The 20888-nt window shown below is 45.6% G+C and overlaps 2 protein-coding genes across 3 annotated transcripts in view; both read left to right on the top strand.

Annotated features, from left to right (window-relative positions):
* Pxmp2 (peroxisomal membrane protein 2) overlaps positions 1–6259 on the top strand; it is a 13202-nt gene extending 6943 nt beyond the window's left edge. Inside the window, exons 4-5 of the mRNA XM_021163327.2 lie at positions 2518–2637; positions 5917–6259. Coding sequence (XP_021018986.1) covers positions 2518–2637; positions 5917–5985 — 189 coding nt within the window. The 3' untranslated portion in view covers positions 5986–6259. The remainder of the gene's footprint in view (positions 1–2517; positions 2638–5916) is intronic.
* A 4429-nt stretch (positions 6260–10688) lies between these two features.
* On the top strand, positions 10689–19926 carry Pgam5 (PGAM family member 5, mitochondrial serine/threonine protein phosphatase). Of its 2 annotated transcripts, none has more exons than XM_021162442.1 (6): positions 10689–10930; positions 13277–13455; positions 14517–14642; positions 14723–14811; positions 14910–15040; positions 18618–19926. In XM_021162442.1, the coding sequence occupies exons 1-6, from the start codon at positions 10743–10745 to the stop codon at positions 18766–18768; spliced, it is 864 nt and encodes a 287-aa protein (XP_021018101.1). In that variant the 5' UTR covers positions 10689–10742; the 3' UTR covers positions 18769–19926. The 2 variants fall into 2 exon arrangements, with proteins under 2 accessions (XP_021018101.1, XP_021018100.1); XM_021162441.1 differs by having other exon boundaries at positions 14907–15040.
* Positions 19927–20888: the final 962 nt, after the last annotated feature.

Here is a 20888-nt window from a genome sequence, read left to right as displayed (position 1 = left end):
TTTTTGGTTTTTCGAGACAGGGTTTCTCTGTATAGCCCTGGCTGTCCTGGAACTCCCTCTGTAGACCAGGCTGGCCTCGAACTTAGAAATCCACCTGCCTCTGCCTCCCAAGTGCTGGGACTAAAGGCATGTGCCACCATGCCCGGCTGTGCTGTAAAACTCTTGAGGTAGCCTGAGATGTTGCAAAAATCCTTTGCCGAGACTTTGTAACTATCAGGTGAATATACCTTTGCTTGCTTGTTTGTTTTTATCCCTTTATTTGTAAGATCAGATATTTTTATATGCCAAATGCTGTGTATTCCATGAACTTTGCTTCTTTATATTAGTGGTTTTCACTTTTTTTTTTTTTTAAAGATTTATTTATTATTATATCTAAGTACACTGTAGCTGTCTTCAGATGCACCAGGAGAGGGTGTCAGCTCTCATTATGGGTGGTTGTGAGCCACCATGTGGTTGCTGGGATTTGAACTCTGGACCTTCGGAAGAGCAGTCGGGTGCTCTTACCCACTGAGCCATCTCTCCAGCCCGGTTTTCACTTTTTATTCTTTCGTGGAAAGATAATCTTTGAGACAGGGTTTCATGTAACCCAGGTTGGCCTTGAATTTGCTGTGTATCCCAGGCTGGACTTACACTCCCAATCCTCCTGCCTCTGCCTCCCAAGTATTGAGATGACAGATGTGCATCTCTGTGCCATTTTTTTTTTTCTTAGACTGACTTGTGTATTTGGATAGATTAAGATTAATAGTCCTTTTCACAAGTACAAGTATCAAATCAGTTTTCCATTTTTTAGGTGTTTCAAACTATTACATAAAATGAGATGTCTATGTAAAGGTAATGTGTAAACTTGTATAAAAAAAAGCTTGTATGTGTGTGCGTGCACATGTGCCTGTGTTTCCGTACAGAAGTTTTAAAACTTCATAATCAACTCTGGTACTCTTTTTCTCTTTGGATTTTATGATGGAAAGATAATATAAATATTCTTAATACTACTTTCTAGTGATTGTGTGGTACATCTTTTTTTTTTTTTTCTAGTCTGCATGTATGTCTGGGCAGCAGCTTGCTTGGTGCCCATGAATGTTAGAAGAGGGCATTGGATCCTTTGGAACTGGAGTTATAGACAGTTGTGAGCCTCCATATAGGAGCTGGGAATCAAACTGGGATTCTCTGGGAGAGAGTCGGTGCTTTTTTACCACTGGACCATCTTCAGTGACCTGGACCAGCAGGCTATTCTTCAGGAACAGGGTCTGAAGTAGGAGGTATGGGGTTGTGAAATAAAGAAGATAGGAAAATTAGGACCAGGAGGTCATTCATAAACTGATGGCTCATGCAAATAAATTTATTAAAATTACAGCATCTTATATACAGGTTTTGGTGGGGGTGAGACAGTGTCATGAACAGAGCTCATAGCAGCCTTGGGACTGATAACCAGAGCTCCTTTAGGTGGGAAGAGTTGGTTTCTAAGGTTCTGAAGCTCCTCAGAGGCCCTGGCCCCAGGCCATTTCTGGTTCTGTTTGGCTTATTCCTGGTTTTAGAGAAAGAACTGTGTTCCTTCTCCATACTTCAGGACCTCAGGGAAACCTAGTTGGCCTGGCTCTCAGCATTCTAGCTCTTGTTTGATGCGTCTTGATAAGAGTCCAAGAAAAGTAATTTATACTTTCCTCTTCTGTCTTTTGAGTTTTATATTTGTTTACCAGGGAAGTAGACCTCTGTTTCCATTTTTCCACTTATATCGCTTATTGTCTCCCACTTACTGTAATCCTCGGTGTTCCAAAATAATTTTATCATGTTCTCACTTTCATAAATACAGGCCATTAGTTAGACTCAGTTCTTTTTCTGGGGTTTCAGTTTCATTGCATGTTGATTTGGTTTTTGTACTACTTTCATTTTGTTTTGTTTTTTTTTTACTATTGTTTATAGATTATTTTAATTTCCATAATTTTACAGTTTTCAAAAAATAACTGTGGCAAAAAGCAGGTGCTTCTATCCATTTTCAGTGTGGTTGCTCTTAATACATTCATTCTTTCAGATAGCATTTATTTGGGGGTCCTCTCTTAAAATCTGATAAGTTTTGACGGGAAAGTAAGCATCTTTGACAGTTACTGTAGGAAGCCACAGCACAAATCATCATCAGATAGCTATAAGGAGCTGATGGGGACAGACTCCACCCAGTATGGGAGGCAGCGTGTCCCTGAGCTGTTATCACTGAAGATTTTCCACCAGGACAGTTGACTCCTTTTAGCTGCAGAGTAGTAAGTGCAGGTGTGTTTTCAAACATAGTACAGGTTCTACAATTCATTGTCAAGGTCAGGGTACCACACTACAATTGCTATGGATGGAAGGGCCACATTACAGTTGCTATGGATGGAGGGCCCACACTACAGTTGCTATGGATGGAGGGGCCACACTACAGTTGCTATGGGTGGAGGGGCCACACTACAGTTGCTATGGGTGGAGGGGCCACACTACAGTTGCTATGGGTGGAGGGACTGCTCACAGACTCCCTTCCCTTCCCTGCAGGGGAAAAACGTCAGTGTCTTTGTTGCCAAGATGAGGAGTGGCTTCTGGCCTGCACTGCAAATGAACTGGAGGATGTGGACACCTTTGCAGTTCATTAACATCAACTATGTGCCCCTGCAGGTGAGGCTGGCTTGTCTCCACTGAAGGCCTTTGTCACTTTTTTCTAACAAATGGTAGTACTCTCAAGCTACGTTGTCACCCATCTCTGGAGGTCTGGTCTATCATCCCTGATCACTGTCCGTGAGCTCTAGATTCAGAGCTGGAAAACTGCACAGAGACTCCCAAGCAGCTGTTTCATCCTAGCGTTTTCTAGTCTGGGTTGCTTCAGCTTTAGCTGAACAGGCAGATATAACAGTCAAATGCAGTGGAGCAGGTAAACAGGAAAGACCATGGCATGGAGCAGGGTCTTCAAAGGGCTGGTCAAAGAGAAGGCCCCTTGGAGGTAACCGGGAGAACTGCAATGCTTATAGACACAGAGATGCTGCTGAGGAAACTGCCTGCTGAAGGATGAGTGAAGCTGTTGGCCTTGTACAGTGCAGAGCACAGGAGAAGCTGTTGCTATTGCTATTAGAACCAAGTACCTATTGGTTCAGCGTTGTACAGTGCAGAGTGCAGGAGAGTGGGTAGTGCCCATTGGTTCAGCGTTGTACAGTGCAGAAGACAGGAGAGTGGGCAGTACCCATTGGATCAGCATTGTATAGTACAGAGTGCAGGAGAGTGGGCAGTACCCATTGGTTCAGCATTGTACAGTGCAGAGCACAGGAGAGTGGGCAGTGCCCATTGGTTCAGCGTTGTACAGTGTAGAGCACAGGAGAATGGGCAGTGCCCATTGGTTAGGTGTTCTGCAGATACTATCATGTGTGCACTGCTTCAGGCTGCTCTGTACAACTGTCCTTGTGCCAGGCCCATCCCCTATGTTTCCCTAAGACCTCCCTGCAACTGGAAGGGTTCACAGTCCCAGTAAGTCTGCACAGTGGGTGGCAGGATCCTGCTGAACCTAAGGGGGAAAGGCCGTCCGAGATGCAGCCTTTTCCTTCTCTAAGGGCATTCTTCTTCTGGCTCTGGGTCTGATTCTGCCCAGGGAACCCGCACAGTTCTTCCAAGAATTGGTAGTAGGTACCTCTGCCAAGTTCCAGACCCAGGAGCTAGGTCTGCACACACTAAAGAAAAAAAAAAAGGTGAGAGCATTGATACCCAAGTTGCCAACCAGGGCTGTTCTTCTAAACAGGTCTGTCTTTGGCAGCAATCCTAGTCTATTCCAGGAACTTAGTCCTCTTCTGTGCTGTGTTAAACAGCTTCTCTATAGGAAGCTCACAGACTAAGGGGCCACTGAAGGAGGAACACAGTAGGGTCAGCAAAGGACTCCCATGGGGTAAAAGAAGAGGGAACTTGGCCAGTGTGCACACACATAAACATTTATACCATAAACATACATACTATGTAGACTACACTCTATACACAGACCACATTATGCACACATACACACAGTGGCACAGGGAGAGAGAGAGAATGAATGAATGAGTGGACACATATACACATCATTCTATACACAGGCCTCATTTTATACCACACAATATAGTACTTATCCATATGCCTCACTTCATAAATATTACTTAACAAGCACACACCAAGACCACCCACATTCGTATATGCATACATGTATCACATAGACCACAAAGTAGGAAAAAACAAGCAAGCATTTCAGATAGAACAAAGGGCTGGTCAACCATAGCAGAAATAGAAGGAATTTAACCTTCACCCCCTCCCCAAACCCTCCCAAGCAGAGGTCCAACTTGAAGTAAACTTACCAGTGGCCTTCCTAAGAGCCATATTGGGATGGATTAGGAGCCAAAGCCAGATTGCTCTGACTTAAAGAGTGTGTGGGAAGCACACACTTCACAGCTCAAGGCAAGCATGCTGGTGCCTGTAATCCATCACTCTGGAGGCAGAGGCAGGAGGACCAGGAATTCCAGGCTGATAGAGAGGTCTTGAGGTCAGGAAATAATGTCATGGTTACAAAACTATGTTATAAAGCTGGGTGTGATGGCGCACATCTGTAATCTCAGCAGCTGGGAGGCAGAGGCAGAGGCAGGTGGAGCTCTGAGTTCAAGGCCAGCCTGGTCTACAGAGTGAGTTCCAGGATAGCCAGGGCTACACAGAGAAACCCTGTCTCCAAACCAACCAACCAACCAACCAAACAAACAAACAAACCCAAAACTATGTTATGTACAGATATAGCTGCCTCTGAAATGGGTGGACATTCAGGTCCAGAAAGAAGGTCCCCCAGAGCCATCTTAGGAGGGTGAGAGAATGGGGCTCACTGGGTGAGTACAGAATTATGCTTAGGTGGGTGCTCTTTCTCTGTGACTTCAGAGAGTTGATATGTATGGTCAAAACTGCTTGGCCTTTCTCCTCTCGGTCTGAGCAGAGAAGCAAGTTAGGTATTTGGAAGAAAATAAATTTCTGTGTTAAGAAGAAAACCCTCGGGGGCTGGTGAGATGGCTCAGCAGGTAAGAGCACCCGACTGCTCTTCCAAAGGTCCTTAGTTCAAATCCCAGCAACCACATGGTGGCTCACAACCATCCGTAACAAGATCTGACTCCCTCTTCTGGTGTGTCTGAAGACAGCTACAGTGTACTTACATATAATAAATAAATAAGTCTAAAAGAAGAAGAAGAAGAAGAAGAAGAAGAAGAAGAAGAAGAAGAAGAAGAAGAAGAAGAAGAAGAAGAAGAAGAAAACCCTCTTAAATAAGGTTAAATAGGGAACCCTCTTAGTTATGAGCCTGGTACTGTTTTGCTCATAGTACTGGAATCTACACAAAGATGACAGACCCTAAAAGGCATCCTGGAAAGATACAGAGGGGTTGGTGAGTCGAGGAGTGGGGAGGCTAGAAAACTGCTTCAAAGCAGGGGTATGAGGTTAGGCTTAAGGTTTTAGTTTTAGACAGTTGCACAGGAGTGCTTGAGGGACAAGGAAGTTATGCGTCAAGTATTGTTAAGCACTACCTTGTGCTCCAGTGCCAAAGACTCATAATTATCAAGCTAGGGAGAGATTGTTATTGTCACAGAGCTGTGTGCCTAGAAGAGAGAGCGCCTGACTGAAGGTGCTTTCAGGCAGGTTAACTCTGGATGATTGGAGCAGGCACTGGGGTGGTGGTGGGCTAGGCTGATCCCAAGTCACAAGGAACATTGTTAGGAGAGGGTGATTTCTACTCCTACCTCTGCTGAACTCTAACAAACCTTGTTACACACTAAAGGCTCTGGGCATTCAGTAGTGGGAAGGTAAGGTAGATCAAACAGCAAATAATTGAAGGGATAAATTCCATCTTGGGTGACTAATGTGTGAGGGATGTGGTCCGGATTCCCACTCAGGACTTAATGATTGTTCTCTTGGCAGTTCCGGGTGCTCTTTGCCAACATGGCAGCTCTGTTCTGGTATGCCTACCTGGCGTCTCTGGGGAAGTGATGTCAGATACACCGCGGAGGAGGTCTGGGGAAATCCATCCACCAGCAGCAGAGAGCAGAATCCATCATTAAGGACACCATCTGACTAAAATGATGTGATTCACGATGCCTTAAAATTACAGAGGGAGGAAATGTGTGGGTGTCAGAATCATGTGCTTCAGAGAGTCTTGGTGGAGTTAGTCTAAGTTGTCACTGTGAGCAAAGAGATAATCTTAGTTGTCACTGTGAACAAGGAGATAAAAGGTCAATAAAAGGTGATGCAGCTGCGTCCATAATGGGTGTGGTTTCTCAGAACAGTTGCTGTTGCTTGGAGAAAAAGGCATGGCCAGATCTCTTTAAATTCTTTCAAGTTGTGCCAAAGTGCAACAACACTTACCACGTAAGTATACAGTTCGGTAGCAGGAAGCACAATCATGGCACGTTGTAAACATTACCAGCATCCATTTCTAGGTGTTTTTCATTATAAAACAGAACTGTTCCTATTAAACACCAGCTCCCTATTCTTCCCCTTCTTTCCATCCCAACACCCACCATTCCTCTGTTGTCTTGAGTGTGAGCCTACAAACCTCATAGGATCTGTTACTACAAAAAAGGAAAAAAAAAAAGATTCATCCGTATCATCGCATGTCAGAATTCCCTTCCTTTTTAAGGCTATACATTCGAAAGTGTATCTATACCATGTTGTGTTTATTCCTATGTTAGAAGACCCCCTGCATCATTTTTTTTTCAAAACAGGGTTTCTCTGTGTAGCCCTGGCTGTCCTGGAACTCACTCTGTAGACCAGGCTGGCCTCGAACTCAGAAATCCGCCTGCTTCTGCCTCCCGAGTGCTGGGATTAAAGGTGTGCGCCACTACCACCTGACTCTCTACATCATTTTTAAGAGTTGGTCATTCAGATGCTGGTGTGGATATGGGTGTGTAGACATTGTTCCTATACTGGCCCTCACCTTAGGACACTGACGAAAATAACCGAGCCCATGATTGATACCAGTTACACAATTTACAACATAGCCCTAGCTTGACACGTTCTAGTCTGTCCACCTTGCTTGCTTGTGATAGAGATCTGGATCCCATACACAGGTCTGGAGACCAGCAGCTGCAGTCCTAACTGCTTGGGACATGGAGGTAGGAGGATAGCTGGAGCTCAGGTGCTCAGGGCCAGCCTGGGAAATGCAGTAAAACTCCCAGCGTTAGATCCCCCCCGCGGCCCCCCACCCCCAGTTCTAGAGATGAGCCATGATAACATTTGCTGAGGGATTTCTGTGCCAGCAGTCTTCCGAGTCCTTTGTGAGTCAGCAGCACTTGATCCTATAACAATGCTGTTCTTTGCATTTCACGAATGCGAAACCGAATTCAGGGGTCCAGGTGTAGTCTCTGATGTCTTTTTTTTTTTTTCCTTTTCACGTTGTTGGGTTTGAAAACACTAGCACACTTTACCACCTTAGCATGTGGCCTCAGAATGTCAGTGATAGGCCAGTATGGTGAGGTCACTAAAGTAGATTCAGGTGTTTGTTTGTTGGTTGGTTGGTTGAGCCATGGTATCAGGTGACCAGGACTACCTGGCTGGCCTTGAACTCACTGTGTAGTTAACAGTAACCTGGAATTTTTATAAAGTCTTACATTGGAATTTTAATTTTTTTGAGTAAAGTTTTCACTAGGCAATCCTGCCTGGCCTGGAATTTGCTGAATAGATTAGGGTGGCCTTGAATTCACAGAGATCCACCTGCCTTTGACCCAAGAGTATGTGCATTAAAGGAGTATGTCATCATGGTCAGCCATATCCTGCGTCTTCCTCTAAAGTCCTGGACTTACAAGCATGTCTTACCATGTCTGTCTTCTTTGCTTTAAAGTGGTGTGAATTCATATTTCTGGCATATCACAGCCCACATCATTTAGCTCATTTAATACGTATTGGTTGACACAACTACATATAGAGAAAGTCAGAATGTACTTTTCTAGTCTCCTCCACTCAGACATTATCATTGTATTTACAAGTGGTTAAATGAACAGGGAGTTGTTTTGGTAGGTAAGAGAATAATCTTTCCCTCATATTTGGTTCTAGATACTTTGGCCAACATTTCCTTTATTTTTAAAAGATTTCACTTATTTTTGTTTTATGTGTACGAATGTCTGCTTGAGATTATGTCTGTATACCATGTGTGTCCACTGCCCTTAGAGGCCAGAAGAGGGTTTTGGATCACCTGGAACTGGAGTCACAGACTGGTGCTGGAAATAAACTTGAGACCTGTGGAAGAGCAGCCAGTGCTCTTAACCACCTCTCTGTTCTCCCCCAAGTCACCCTCCCTTTTTTGAGACGGGGTCTTATGTATTCCAGGCTAGTCTTGAACTCCAAGGATGCCCTTGAACTTGTGAATCTCCTACTTTCATGTCTCATTTGTTGGGATTACAGATGTGCTCCACTATACCTGATTTAGGCAACACTGAGGATGGGATTCAGGGCTTTGCATAAGCTAAACAAGCTCCCTACCAACTGACCTGTGTACCCAGTCTACCAGTATCTATATATAAACCCATAAAATGCTCCTTACAACTGCACCGTCACACGGTGTCACAATTCTGCATGCACCTCCGGCTTATTCTGTCCATTACGCCTTTTCCCTTACTCTGCAGTGATAAAGAGGAGTGCAGAAACAGAAGCAGTTTCCTGAGATGAAGCAACACATTTATTTGTTTACAAATTTAATGCTCAAAATAGCCACGTAAGCCAGGCTTGGTGGCAAGGGCCTTTCCCCCATCACTCAGGGGACAGAGGCAGGTGGATGTCTATGAGTTTGAGGCCAGTCTGGTCTATACAGCATGCCCCAAGGAATCCAAGTCTACACAGTATGATGGGACCCCCCCCATCTCAGAGGAAGGAAAAAGAAAAGGAAAGAAAGACACAGAAAAGGACACCTAGTTCCAAGAGGACAGACTGTGGGAGTCCAAATAATTTAAGGTACCTAGAATACAAATCAGAGAGATCTACATCCCTGTGGGACAAAGAGGCAGTAAGGAAGCACTGTTAAAGAAGAACTATACTGTAGCCGGGCGTGGTGGCACACGCCATTGATCCCAGCACTCAGGAGGCAGAGGCAGGCAGATTTCTGAGTTCAAGGCCAGCCTGGTCCACAAAGTGAGTTCCAGGACAGCCAGGGCTACACAGAGAAACCCTGTCTCAAAAAACAAAACAAAATAATAAAAAAAAAGAACTATACTGTAATTTTGTTACAGATTTTGTCAGGCACATACCCTATTGATGCTTCCTGTGAAAGATTAAAGCATCTAACAGGTCCTGCTCTGGTGCCTGGCTGAGGTCCTGTCAGGAAAGCAGCCTCTTAAGGACTACTAGCCACACTGCCCTCCTGGCAGCCAATTTAGATATTGGGGCTCACTGGGCAGACACCTCTGCAGTCATATGGGCAACCAGAACCTCCATGGAAGACTTGCTCCAGTCATGATCTGTCCAGACAGCCTCCACCGACACTGAGCAAGACAGCATGGTGGTGAATTCTGATGACCTTGCAATCATCTTATCCAGGTCAGAGGGGAGGCTCTCCCTTGGTAGCTCTGCAGAAAACCTGTGATTGATTCAAACGTGCATGAAGGACTGCCAGGATTGGGGCTAAGACCCTTGCCATAACCCTTTTCTCTTTATATATAAGCCGACTGAAACTCACTTTTCAGTCAGTGGAAATGCAGCCTCTGTATCCCTTTTTTTGGTATGTCAGGCTTTAGAGGGTTTTTGTAAAAAAATTTAATTTATTTTTATCAATAGTAGGGTAGGCTGAGCTAGTAACACCAATAAGGCCTAGGCTAGAGAGAATAGAGAGCTGAGGTGAAAGAAGGCTGTGGAAAAAACAGATACGGTTGCTAAGACTTTTTTTAGGGAGCTGTCTAGCCAAAGGACCAACCTTAGCCATTGTGGAAGGCCAAGGGTTCTGAGAATGTCTGAGGTTAGAGGTTCATTCAGGAGCAGTAATATTACCAAATGCCTGCTGCTGTTCATTGCTGCTCAAAGATGAAAATTATAACAGCTGCCAAGTGCTGGGCCTCTTGGTAGTTAAAGCCCAAAGTAATAAGCCCGAGCCTGGAACTGTAAATCACTGGGTCTACCAGTTTAGTCCCTAGGCCTTGGGTACAATGGCCCTGGAATAGCAGGTGGACACCTTTCCTACACAGAAGGACCCGGTCAATTGATCAATAACAACTTGAGGGGTAAAACTTGGAGGCACGATGGTAGGTGCCAGGGACTAGGGATGAGGAATGGAGGGTTGATAGTTGAATGAAGAAGGTTCTTAGGGAAAAAAATGGAAAGAATTCTGGAGGTGAAAGTTGAGAGTATGCATACGCTTAAAGATTACAAATGAAAACATAAAAACTTCAGATTGAAGTGCCAAACTTGAGGTTTTTCAATTCATATAAACCCAGTGCCTGCAGGCAGATTTCTGAGTTCGAGGCCAGCCTGGTCTACAGAGTGAGTTCCAGGACAGTCAGGGCTACACAGAGAAACCCTGTCTCGAAAAACCAAAAAAAATATATTAAATAAATAAATAAACCCCAGTGCCTGATTTCCACCCACTGGGTCACACCCACTAAAGGGCAGGCATCTGCGCTACTACCCTGCGACCACCGGCAGGTGGCGCCCCGGGGCCGCGTTTCCTGATTCGTCTCGGGGGTGGGGGAAGGGGTGGGACTTCCACCAGCCGGAAGCGGAAGCGTGTCCCTGGTGTCCCGCCGTCGGGTCGCGCGATTTGCGGCATGGCTTTTCGGCAGGCGCTTCAGCTGGCGGCCTGTGGTCTGGCCGGTGGCTCGGCCGCTGTTCTCTTCTCGGCGGTCGCGGTAGGGAAGCCGCGAGGTGGCGGGGATGCAGACACGCGGGCGACCGAGCCGCCGGCCTGGACGGGAGCGCGAGCCGGGCGCGGCGTCTGGGACACCAACTGGGACAGGTGCGGGGACGGGAGGTTTGGGCTCGGGCCTGCTTCCTCATCTCCATCCCGGGATGGCGGAGATCGGTGCCCTGAAGGGAAGGGGACGCTGTGTTTTGAGTTTGTGTGAATCAGTGGCCGTGCCTGGATGGCGCACCTCCCGAGGGTCTTCGCGCCTGGGCCACCCGTCTCTCTGAGGGACCTCTACCCTCCCGGACCCCATCCTCGAAGAGTCCTTGTTCAGGGACAGTGCACCAGAAGGTCTTTGTCCCAGGACCACCATCCTCTGTGGGCCTGAAATTCCAAAGGATTAAGTCTTACTCAGAGTCAGGGTCTTGATAGACAGCCAGGTTTGCCTCACAAATTCTCCTCCTGCAGCTTGGGGAAGATTGGGACTGCAAGCATGCTATCCCTTCAGAGGCCAGAGAACCTGTGCTTGAAGTAGAACCAAGGGTTGGGTTACCCATGGAAGCCGGGTACAGTGGCATGTATAGCGAGTGGCATGCAGCTTTAATTCCAGCACTGGGAGTCAGAGGCAGGCAGAACTCTGAATTCTGGGCTATATAGAAACATCTTGTCTAAAAAAAAAAAAAAAAAAAAAAAAAGAAGAAGAAGAAGAAAAATGAAATGACCTGATTTTAAATGTTTCATATTTGCTTGCTGTGTCTGCTTCCGTGGATGGATTGGTACAGTGACTGGATCCTTGTTAGGTGGGGAAGGATGCATGACAGATGGATCAACAAGTGCCGGAAGGGACTAAAAGGGGCATATCCACTTGGTTTCTTTCTGGTATGCCTTCCTCTCTGACAGTCGTCTCCAAATTTTGTCTGGTTCAGCCCCACACACAGCCCTGTAGCTGCAGCAAGACTTTGGCCTGGTCTGTATATGGGACTAACACCCCAGGTTAGCCTGCTCAGATCGTGCTTGAGCTGCCACCACCACACTTTCCAGACCTTCCACTTCCACCATTGTGTTAATTTGGGCAGGTTTGACTTGTCCTGTTCCTGCCTCCTCCATTTAACTGAGTAGCTTCAGTTTCTTCAGCTCCTGCTTCCACTCCGCTAACTATAGTCCTCAACATTGTGATGGCCACTACCCCAGTGACTGCTGAACACTTACAGTGTGTTTAGTGTGACTTAGAAAAGAGCTCTATTTTTATTTGATTTTAAATTAATTATAGTAATCCCTCTGTATGCTGGGGGATTGGGTCCATGATCCCTGAACATATCAAACTCTGTGGATGTTCATGATAATGAAGTATTTAAAGATGACCTAGACATCTAGCTTATCCTGTGTACTTTAAATCATTCCTAGATTATTTATCACACTCAGTACAATAAAATTGCAACCTAAGTAGTTGTTAAATTATATAGCTTGAGGTTTAAAAAAAAATCACATACAAAAAGGTCTGTTTAGTTCAGATGCAAACTTTTGAGTATTTTTTGATGCCCGGTTGATTGAATATTGAGTGTGGAATCTTGAGCTACAAAAGACCTAAGTATAGTTAGACTTACTTACTCAACCTGGCCTTTTGTGATCCTTCCACCTCAGCATTTCCAGAGTGTGAGGAGTCCAGACTTGTACTGTGAGAAAGCACAGCCAAGGTCCTGTGCCTAGTATTTTTAACTTACGTTAGGGATGTTAGTGTATGCTCGCTTGTACTCCTCATACTTGGAAGGCTGAAGTAGAATTGTTGTGACGTCAGCCTGAGCTACACTGAGAGGGCCTGTCTTATTATCACCAGCAGAAGTAGTAAATGAATGAAACAGCCCCAAGACTACTGGAGTCACACACACAGTACAGTTCTAGACTCCGCTGCAGTGCAACTACCCACTCTCACATCTCTTGACACTGCTTGCTTATTTGCGGCATTATTGGGTTTCTCTTTTTTTTTTTTTTTTCCTTCTCATGTGCTTGTGTGTGAGATCACATGTGTGTAGGTCTTTGGGAAAGCCCGGGGTAGATATGGAAATTGTTTCTCTCAATCATACTTCTGGATTATTGTTTAAGGCACGGCCTCTCAGCTAACACAAGTAGCCTGACTAGACAGCTTCTTCTGGGGGTCTCCACGTTCTGAGGCTGCAATTATAAGTGGGCCATTATACCTACCCAGTATTTATATGGCTTCCTAACTCCAGTCTTCCTGCTTGTATAACAAGCACTTTAACCTGTGAGCCATCTCCTCACCCAGCCTGTCTTCACCAGGATCATGAACCTGAGGCTTCATGTTATATGCAGGAATAATGTATGTATCACCCAGAGCGAGGCTAGGCTCTCTGGCCTGGGCTTCTCCCCCAGGCCTTTTCCCAAGCACTGAAAGGTGTCTTGGACAAGAGGTCATAAGATAAGACACACTTTTACAATTAGGCGAGAGCCACTGTCCCTCGTTAACCTGAAGAAAAGGAACGTGGAGTCTGGAGAAGACGAGCTGACATCCAGGCTGGACCACTATAAAGCCAAGGCCACAAGGCACATCTTCCTCATCCGGCATTCCCAGTACCATGTGGACGGCTCCCTGGAGAAGGACCGCACCCTGACGCCATTAGGTACGACTCCTTGGTTGGTCTTGAAGTCAGTTACCGACTGAACCTGGGATCTAGGCCTTCTCTCTGCTCCTCCTCCTCCTCCCCGCCCCTCCTACCTTTCAGCATGGTGGTGATGCAGACAGACTCTCATTATGTAGTCTGAATTCCTGATTCCCCTGCCTTGCTTCCCAAGTAGCTGGGAAGGTGAACATGGTGGTGTGCCGTTCCATTTTAAAGTTTATTGATAGGTGGCATATTTCCCATTTGTATAATACTCAAAAAAAGTTGGATGGTCACAATGTCTCCAGGATTCTCCTCTAACAGATTGTTTCTCCAACCTGAGGAGTTGTTCTGTGGCTTCTGACCCCTGGGCATAAGCAGGGTATCAGGTCTCCACTGTGGTGCAGGTTGCTGTATCCAGCAAAAAAACTCATTTTCAAAACAAGGAAAATGATTTCTTAGAATGTTTTCAGCTATATGCTAAAGCACATTTAAGGAAAAAGCATTTACTATCACTGTCTCCTTGTGACCCCTGAGAATCAGTTTGTAGTTTGAGGCAGGCCTTGAACTCATGGCAACTCTCCTGCCTCAGCCTCCTGAGTGTTGGGAGTACAAGTCTGTCTGCACCACTAAGCCCAGTTCAGTTTTCACTTTTTTCTTCACCTTGTTGTTATGTTGTATCTATTGTCATGAGGCAGTGGGCTACCATGATGCTGAGCCTTGATTTTGTTCTACCTTATCAGTATTGGGAATTGAACTCAGAGTTTTGCATGTTAGGCAGTTCTATCAGTGGGCTATATTATATTCCCAAGTGGAACTTGATTTTCAACATAGTTGAATAAAAATAGGAATAGCAAAGGGTCTACATTCCACTGCTGTCAAGTTTACTCATGTTGCTAATTGAATCTGGTGTAATTTCTCTTGGGGTTGAGGACAACCGATTGTTTCTTTGCTCCCCAGGGCTCTGACCCTGGTTAGGTCTATGAGGATAACATCTTGAGTGACGCTTGATAGCACCTCACTGTTTATACAGTAAGTGGAGGGTCCTGGTTTATGACATTCACAGGTGTTTTTCCTTCCAGGTCGGGAACAGGCTGAACTCACAGGGCTCCGACTTGCAAGCCTGGGATTAAAGTTTAATAAAATTGTCCATTCCTCTATGACCCGTGCAGTAGAGACCACAGACATCATCAGCAAGCACCTGCCAGGTGAGTGCTGGTTGTGTGCTGTGCAGGGGGTAGATTCACTCTTGGGACACCTTGCTGAACAGGGGCCTGCTTTTTTCCAGGTGTCTGCAGAGTCAGCACAGACTTGCTACGGGAAGGTGCCCCCATTGAACCGGATCCACCTGTCTCTCACTGGAAGCCAGAGGCTGTGGTAAAAAATGCCATCCCTTGTGCCATTGGATGAGGGCAAGGCCTGCCGTTACCCTTGTCTGCTTCCACACTGACAACTCCTTACTCTGCTCCTAGCAGTATTATGAAGATGGAGCCCGGATTGAGGCTGCCTTCAGGAACTACATCCACCGAGCTGATGCCAGGCAGGAGGAGGACAGCTATGAGATCTTCATATGCCACGCCAATGTCATCCGCTATATTGTTTGTAGGTAAGTGCCAGCAACCATGCATTCCTTGGGAATACTGGTGAAGCCTGGTCAGTTGTCTGTACAATACCTCTGCTCTATCAGTGAAAAGTCCCCAGTGAAGCTGGCCATGGCAGTGTATAACATGATTAAGGAGCTGTGTTCTGGCCTCCACTACCTTATGAAAACGGTGAATGTCTAAGGCTTTTCAAGACAAGGTTTCTCTGTGTAGCCCTGGCTGCCTTAAAACTTACTCTACTCTGGCTTTGAACTCAAGAGATTCAAACGCCTGCCAAGTGCTGGGATTAAAAGCATGCGTAGCCACCGCCCCTGGTCTGTTTTTTACATATTTGTTCTAGTTGTCTGTTGGTAGATGGTGCCAGTGGCCGGCAACACGGACTTACTCTGAGAGTTTGTTTCCTTCATCCTTTTGGTATCAGAACTTCTATAAGCTTTGTCTTTCTCCATGTTTGTTTGTGAAAAGTTTGGGCACCTTGGGGGTCGTGATTCTTTTCTGCTAGTCCTGTACGTGAGATTGGGCCTGTTGTACATTCTGACCTGTGATTGTTGGTTTGCTGCTCAGTCTACGTAGTGTTTTGGATTTTCTTTACTTTTTATACAATAGGACGTTCCAGGCTCATGCTGTTTCCCTGCATAGATCCTTGTTTTAGCCATTTTTTCATGGGTGCCAGCATAGTAGCCTGCTACCTATCTTTGGACTGTCACCCATGGCATGATGGTGTGTTCCCATCACACCTGAACAGAAGCCCAGAGATGGCTAGGGGATCTCATGGTCACTTAGGCAAGCATCAATCCCAAGAAACTACAATGCTGTAGGGGAGCTGGGAATCCCTACTGGGCCCTTGGAGCTTCATTATCAGATAGAACTGGTGGTGGGAAGGAGGGTGATGTGGTGGACAAGTACTTAGATTAACACTCTCCAGTGAAGGCAAGTGCTTCTAGGATGCTGAGGTCCCCATTGCTTGTCAGGACCCACCCCATATATTCCTCTTAGCATGTGACTAATCCATCCAGGAGTGCCCTGTTTATTTTGTACCTCATTATCATAAATAGTCCCCTTTAACTGACATTAATGATGAAAATGCAGAAAGAATTAACGTGGGAAGAATATTTACGCCATGAAAAAAGGTAGGTAGTTTTTTTTTTGTTTTTTGTTTTTCGAGACAGGGTTTCTCTGTGTAGCCCTGGCTGTCCTGGAACTCACTTTGTAGACCAGGCTGCCTCTGCCTCCCGAGTGCTGGGATTAAAGGTGTGCGCCACCACACCCGGCAAGGCAGGTAGTTTTTAGCTAAACCTCTTCAGGAGTTATCCTGAGTTGTGACTGGCAACACTAAGACTCCATGGCATCTTGGGCTGGAGCGTGGCTTAGTGATGCGTAGCTTGTTTGGTTTGTTAGGAGCCCAGGTTTGATCCTCAACACCAAGGGGGAAAAGGCTTTACTTTTTTTCCCAGTAAAGTGGTGGTGCACACCTTTGATCCCAGCAGAGGCAGGTGGAACTCTTTGAGTTCATGGCCAGCCTGGTCTACTTAGTTCCAGGAAAAGACTGGGCTACACAGAGAACCCCATATGTGCCATAGAGCTTGTGTGGAAATCCAGGACAACTTTGTGGAGTCACTTCTACCTTTATGTGGGTTCCAGGGCTTGAATTCAAGTTGTTAGGCTTGCACAGCAAGGGCCTTTACCCAAGTTGAACTCTCTCATGGATCCACTTTATTGCTTAAAAATATACTTTATGCCAGTTATGGTGGCACACATTTAGTCCCAGCATTTAGGAAACAGAGGCAGGCAGATCTCTCTGAGTTCCAGGCTAACCAGGGTTACATAGTGAGACCCTTTCTCAAAGCAAAACGAAATATACCTTCTGTAAAGTAACCCATGGGTGTGGGGGCATATACCTTCATCCTAGCACTTAGAAGGTGGGTGGGTTTGTTTGTTTTAGGCCAGCCTGTTCTATATCGTTCAAGGTGAGTCAGGCTGCACAGTGGGACTCTATCTATCTTTTTTTTTTTTTTTTTTGGTTTTTCGAGACAGGGTTTCTCTGTATAGCCCTGACTGTCCTGGAACTCACCTTGTAGACCAGACTGACCTCGAACTCAGAAATCCACCTGCCTCTGCCTCCCAAGTGCTGGGATTAAAGGCATGCGCCACCATGCCTGGCTCGGGATTCTATCTCAAATATATAAATAAAGCTTGTTCATGTAAATATTTATGCAGCCCCTTGAGGATATAAAAGCTTTCTAAGCATCAGACCACAACAGTATACAGATGTAGCTCCACTGGCAGAGTGCTTCATAGCATAAACAAAGACCAGTATAGTGGTGCATGCTTGTAATCCCAGAACTTAAGATGTGGAGGCAGGAGGCAGATACTCAAAGTCAGGTATAACTATACAGTGAGTTTGAGTCCAGCCTGAGCTACATAAAACCCATTCTTAAAAAAAAGCCGGGCGTGGTGGCGCAAAAAAAGAAAAAAAAGAAAAAAAAAAAGAAAAGAAAAAAAAGGTGTGTGTGTGCAGGGGAGAAGCAGGGCAAATACTATGTCCCTTTTTCAGTATTAGCCAGGACTCATCACGGGGCTTTTACAGTATTTACATTTTAAAACTAAACAAGTAGTAGCAGGAAATGTCAGGTGTTGGTAAACTAAGTTGAAGTTAAATGGCAGAAGTGACACCAAGCTGCTCAGCAGATAGATATTCATGCATATGTGTCTGCATGCTCTTAGAGGCCAGAAAAAGATGATGCCCTGGAGCAGGTGGTCTGAGACTTTGTGAGCTGCTCAACATAGGTGATGGGAATTGACTCTGCTCCTCTGTAAGAGCAGCTTCAGCTCCTAAACTTGTGCTCTTCAAAGGAGCATGGGAGCTGGGTGTTGTCAAATGCCAGCCTGGTGTATGAAGTGAGTTCCAGGACAGCCAGTGTCACACAGAGAAACACTGTCTTTTTTTTTTTTTTTTTNTGGGTGTTGTCAAATGCCAGCCTGGTGTATGAAGTGAGTTCCAGGACAGCCAGTGTCACACAGAGAAACACTGTCTTTTTTTTTTTTTTTTTAATTTATTTTTTATATGTAAGTACACTGTAGCTGTTCTCCGATACTCCAGGAGAGGGCATCAGATTTCGTTACAGATGGTTGTGAACCACCATGTGGTTGCTGGGATTTGAACTCGGGACCTTCGGAAGAGCAGTCAGTGCTCTTAACCACTGAGCCATCTCGCAAGCCCGAGAAACCCCATCTCAAGAAAACAAGAGCACGAACTATGTGCAAGGAAACCATGCAGGGGTCATGTGTCATACCTTTATCCTGGGGGACCAGCCTAGTCCTGCCTGTCAGAAACAGTCACAATGGAAAACTTTAAATGCCGTGATCTCACTAGCCCTGAGCACATTTCTACTTAGTTGGGTTAAGCCCTTGTCCCCAGGTAGAATATCTCATTTAGAGCACTACTGAGGCATTTCCCCTGAGAAACTCTCCTCTGTTACTGGCTTAGCTGACTATCTATTCCAGAAGGCTGTCAAGTTGCCTGAACAAAGCAGCTGGCTATCAACCTGAACTTTTCTGCTAGCATTATTTTTCTCTCCCCAGAGCGTTGCAGTTTCCCCCAGAAGGTTGGCTCCGCCTGTCTCTCAACAACGGCAGTATCACCCACCTGGTGATTCGACCCAATGGTCGTGTGGCACTCAGGACCCTTGGGGACACAGGGTTCATGCCCCCAGACAAGATTACTCGGTCCTGAGGCTGCCTGTCAGATTGCACGCTGTCCTCTGCTGGTGGCCTGACTACAGCCTTCCCTTGTCTTCCACAGCTGTGCTGTGGCTTCATGTTGTCTCCAGAAGAGGATATCTCAAATGTCACGTTTGGGTGCTTTAGTTCTGGCTCGTGCTCAAGAAGGCAACTTAGGAGTTAGATGGCCTTTGAACGTTTTCTACTTTACCATTACCACCAGCACAGCCCTATGAGGTGTGACAGGAGCCTTCCTAGGTAGAAGGCAGGTCTGTCATGGGTACTAGCCTGGCTGTACTGTATCACGTGATTACAGTAGCTCAGCCAAGCAATCCATAACGTCTGGCAGAGACCTGTCTGGTAGTATGGTGGTTGTTTACAGGTGACATTACATTTCATATACTGCAATCTAAGACCTTTGGTTGCTTATTTATTAAAGATTTTCATGTGGTTTCTTGCTTTGAAAACCAACTTCTCAGCTCAATTAAGAGATCCTGTGTTTACTGCATCTGAATGAAGGACAAAGGGGCTGGCTTCCTATATGGTAGATAAAAACCATGGAAGAAGTAGCACTGCAAAAAGACTGTATAAGGTCTGTATAAGGCAAGTAGGTGACAGCCCTGTAAGAGCTTCTTTGGAGGCAAAGATATAGCCCCCACTGACTGACCAGAGGAGGCAGCATATACTTGTAATTCTAGCACTTGGGAGGCAGAAGCAGGATCATGAGTTACTATCCAGCCTGAGTTACGTTTAAAGACCCAGAAAAATATCCCTGACCCACAGTTCCATCTTAGTTTGCTACTGGCTACTGTTAACCTTGGACTTGTAGGTTATTTAGAAATGATGTGTTTACTCCAGATAGTCTGATGACTTAAGAAAAAAACTGGCTTTTATGTATGTGGTTTTTGGTTTTGCTTTTTGAGACAGAATCTTAATTATTGCTCAGGCTGGCTTCAAATTTGAGACCCTTCTCCATCTTGTAAATGTTGGGATTGCATGTATATACTATCATACCTGCTTCCCTCTCGCCCCCTCAAAAACCCAAGTACAGTTTCTATGGCGTGGTTGTGAGCATCTTCTGTAATCAATGCAATGAATTGGAATATTCGATGTACCTCTCTGTCCTCTTTGGGAATAAGTATGTAATAAAATTTTACTTTTTTTTGTTGTTTATTTGTTTTAAAGGAAAAAAAAGTAGTGTTTAGAAACCCTTTCTCAGTGTCTTCCATCCCAGGGCTGACCCCAGGCATCCTGCCTGGAGGACTTCCTCCTACAAGCTAGAAGGCACACTTTAGCTGCCTGACACTTTAGCTTCACAGGAGACAGCGGCTGCTCAGGATTAGTGTGCTACGGGTCCCCACGTGGTACAGACTCTGTAGCAGGCCTTTAAGGGCGGGCCGTAGTTTAGCAACGACCTTTGATGTTGTGAGAGGAGCTCCTTGTATGCGAAGTGCGATGCTGCTGATCATCTGCAAGGCACAGTGATCCTTGTAACAGCAATGGTCCTGCAGGCTGACAGTCCGACCCCCAGTCACTTCTAACCCTTCAGATCCTATTTCATATCGCCACTCAGAATTCACACTGCAAAGCGATAGCCAAGATTGACATAAGACATATTGAACACGGACAAGAGGCTAGAGACAAGGCCTGCAGAAGTTTGTTGGTTGATCATGACACTAGTAATCTGATAGATTTCAAAAAAATGCTCCTGGGGCTGGTGAGATGGCTCAGTGGGTAAGAGCACCCGACTGCTCTTCCGAAGGTCCAGAGTTCAAATCCCAGCAACCACATGGTGGCTCACAACCATCTGTAACAAGATCTGGCGCCCTCTTCTGGAGTGTCTGAAGACAGCTACAGTGTACTTACATATAATAAATCTTAAAAAAAAAAACCAAAAAAAAACACACAACATAAAAAATGCTCCTGAGTCAGACCTTGCCTGCTGGGCTGTTGATACACACATCTGCTATGTCAAAATCTGATCCAATAGTTTTTTTTTTTTATTTTTTTTTTTCGAGACAGGGTTTCTCTGTGTAGCCCTGGCTGTCCTGGAACTCACTCTGTAGACTAGGCTGGCCTCGAACTCAGAAATCCACCTGCCTCTGCCTCCCGAGTGCTGGGAAGTTTTTTTTT

The sequence above is a fragment of the Mus caroli genome, chromosome 5, assembly GCF_900094665.2.
Source record: "Mus caroli chromosome 5, CAROLI_EIJ_v1.1, whole genome shotgun sequence".
In the NCBI taxonomy this organism is placed as follows: domain Eukaryota; kingdom Metazoa; phylum Chordata; class Mammalia; order Rodentia; family Muridae; genus Mus; species Mus caroli.
The sequence above is the reverse complement of the archived record's forward strand: the minus strand, read 5'-3'. Positions and strand labels throughout refer to the sequence as shown.

What these genes read in the sequence shown, in the direction of transcription:
- Pgam5 (XM_021162441.1), top strand. Translation starts at nt 10,743, where the DNA reads ATGGCTTTTCGGCAGGCGCTTCAGCTGGCGGCCTGTGGTCTGGCCGGT. An exon ending in CCGCACCCTGACGCCATTAG is followed by an intron (nt 13,456 to 14,516) that starts GTACGACTCCTT and finishes TTTTCCTTCCAG; the next exon opens with GTCGGGAACAGGCTGAACTC. An exon ending in CATCAGCAAGCACCTGCCAG is followed by an intron (nt 14,643 to 14,722) that starts GTGAGTGCTGGT and finishes GCTTTTTTCCAG; the next exon opens with GTGTCTGCAGAGTCAGCACA.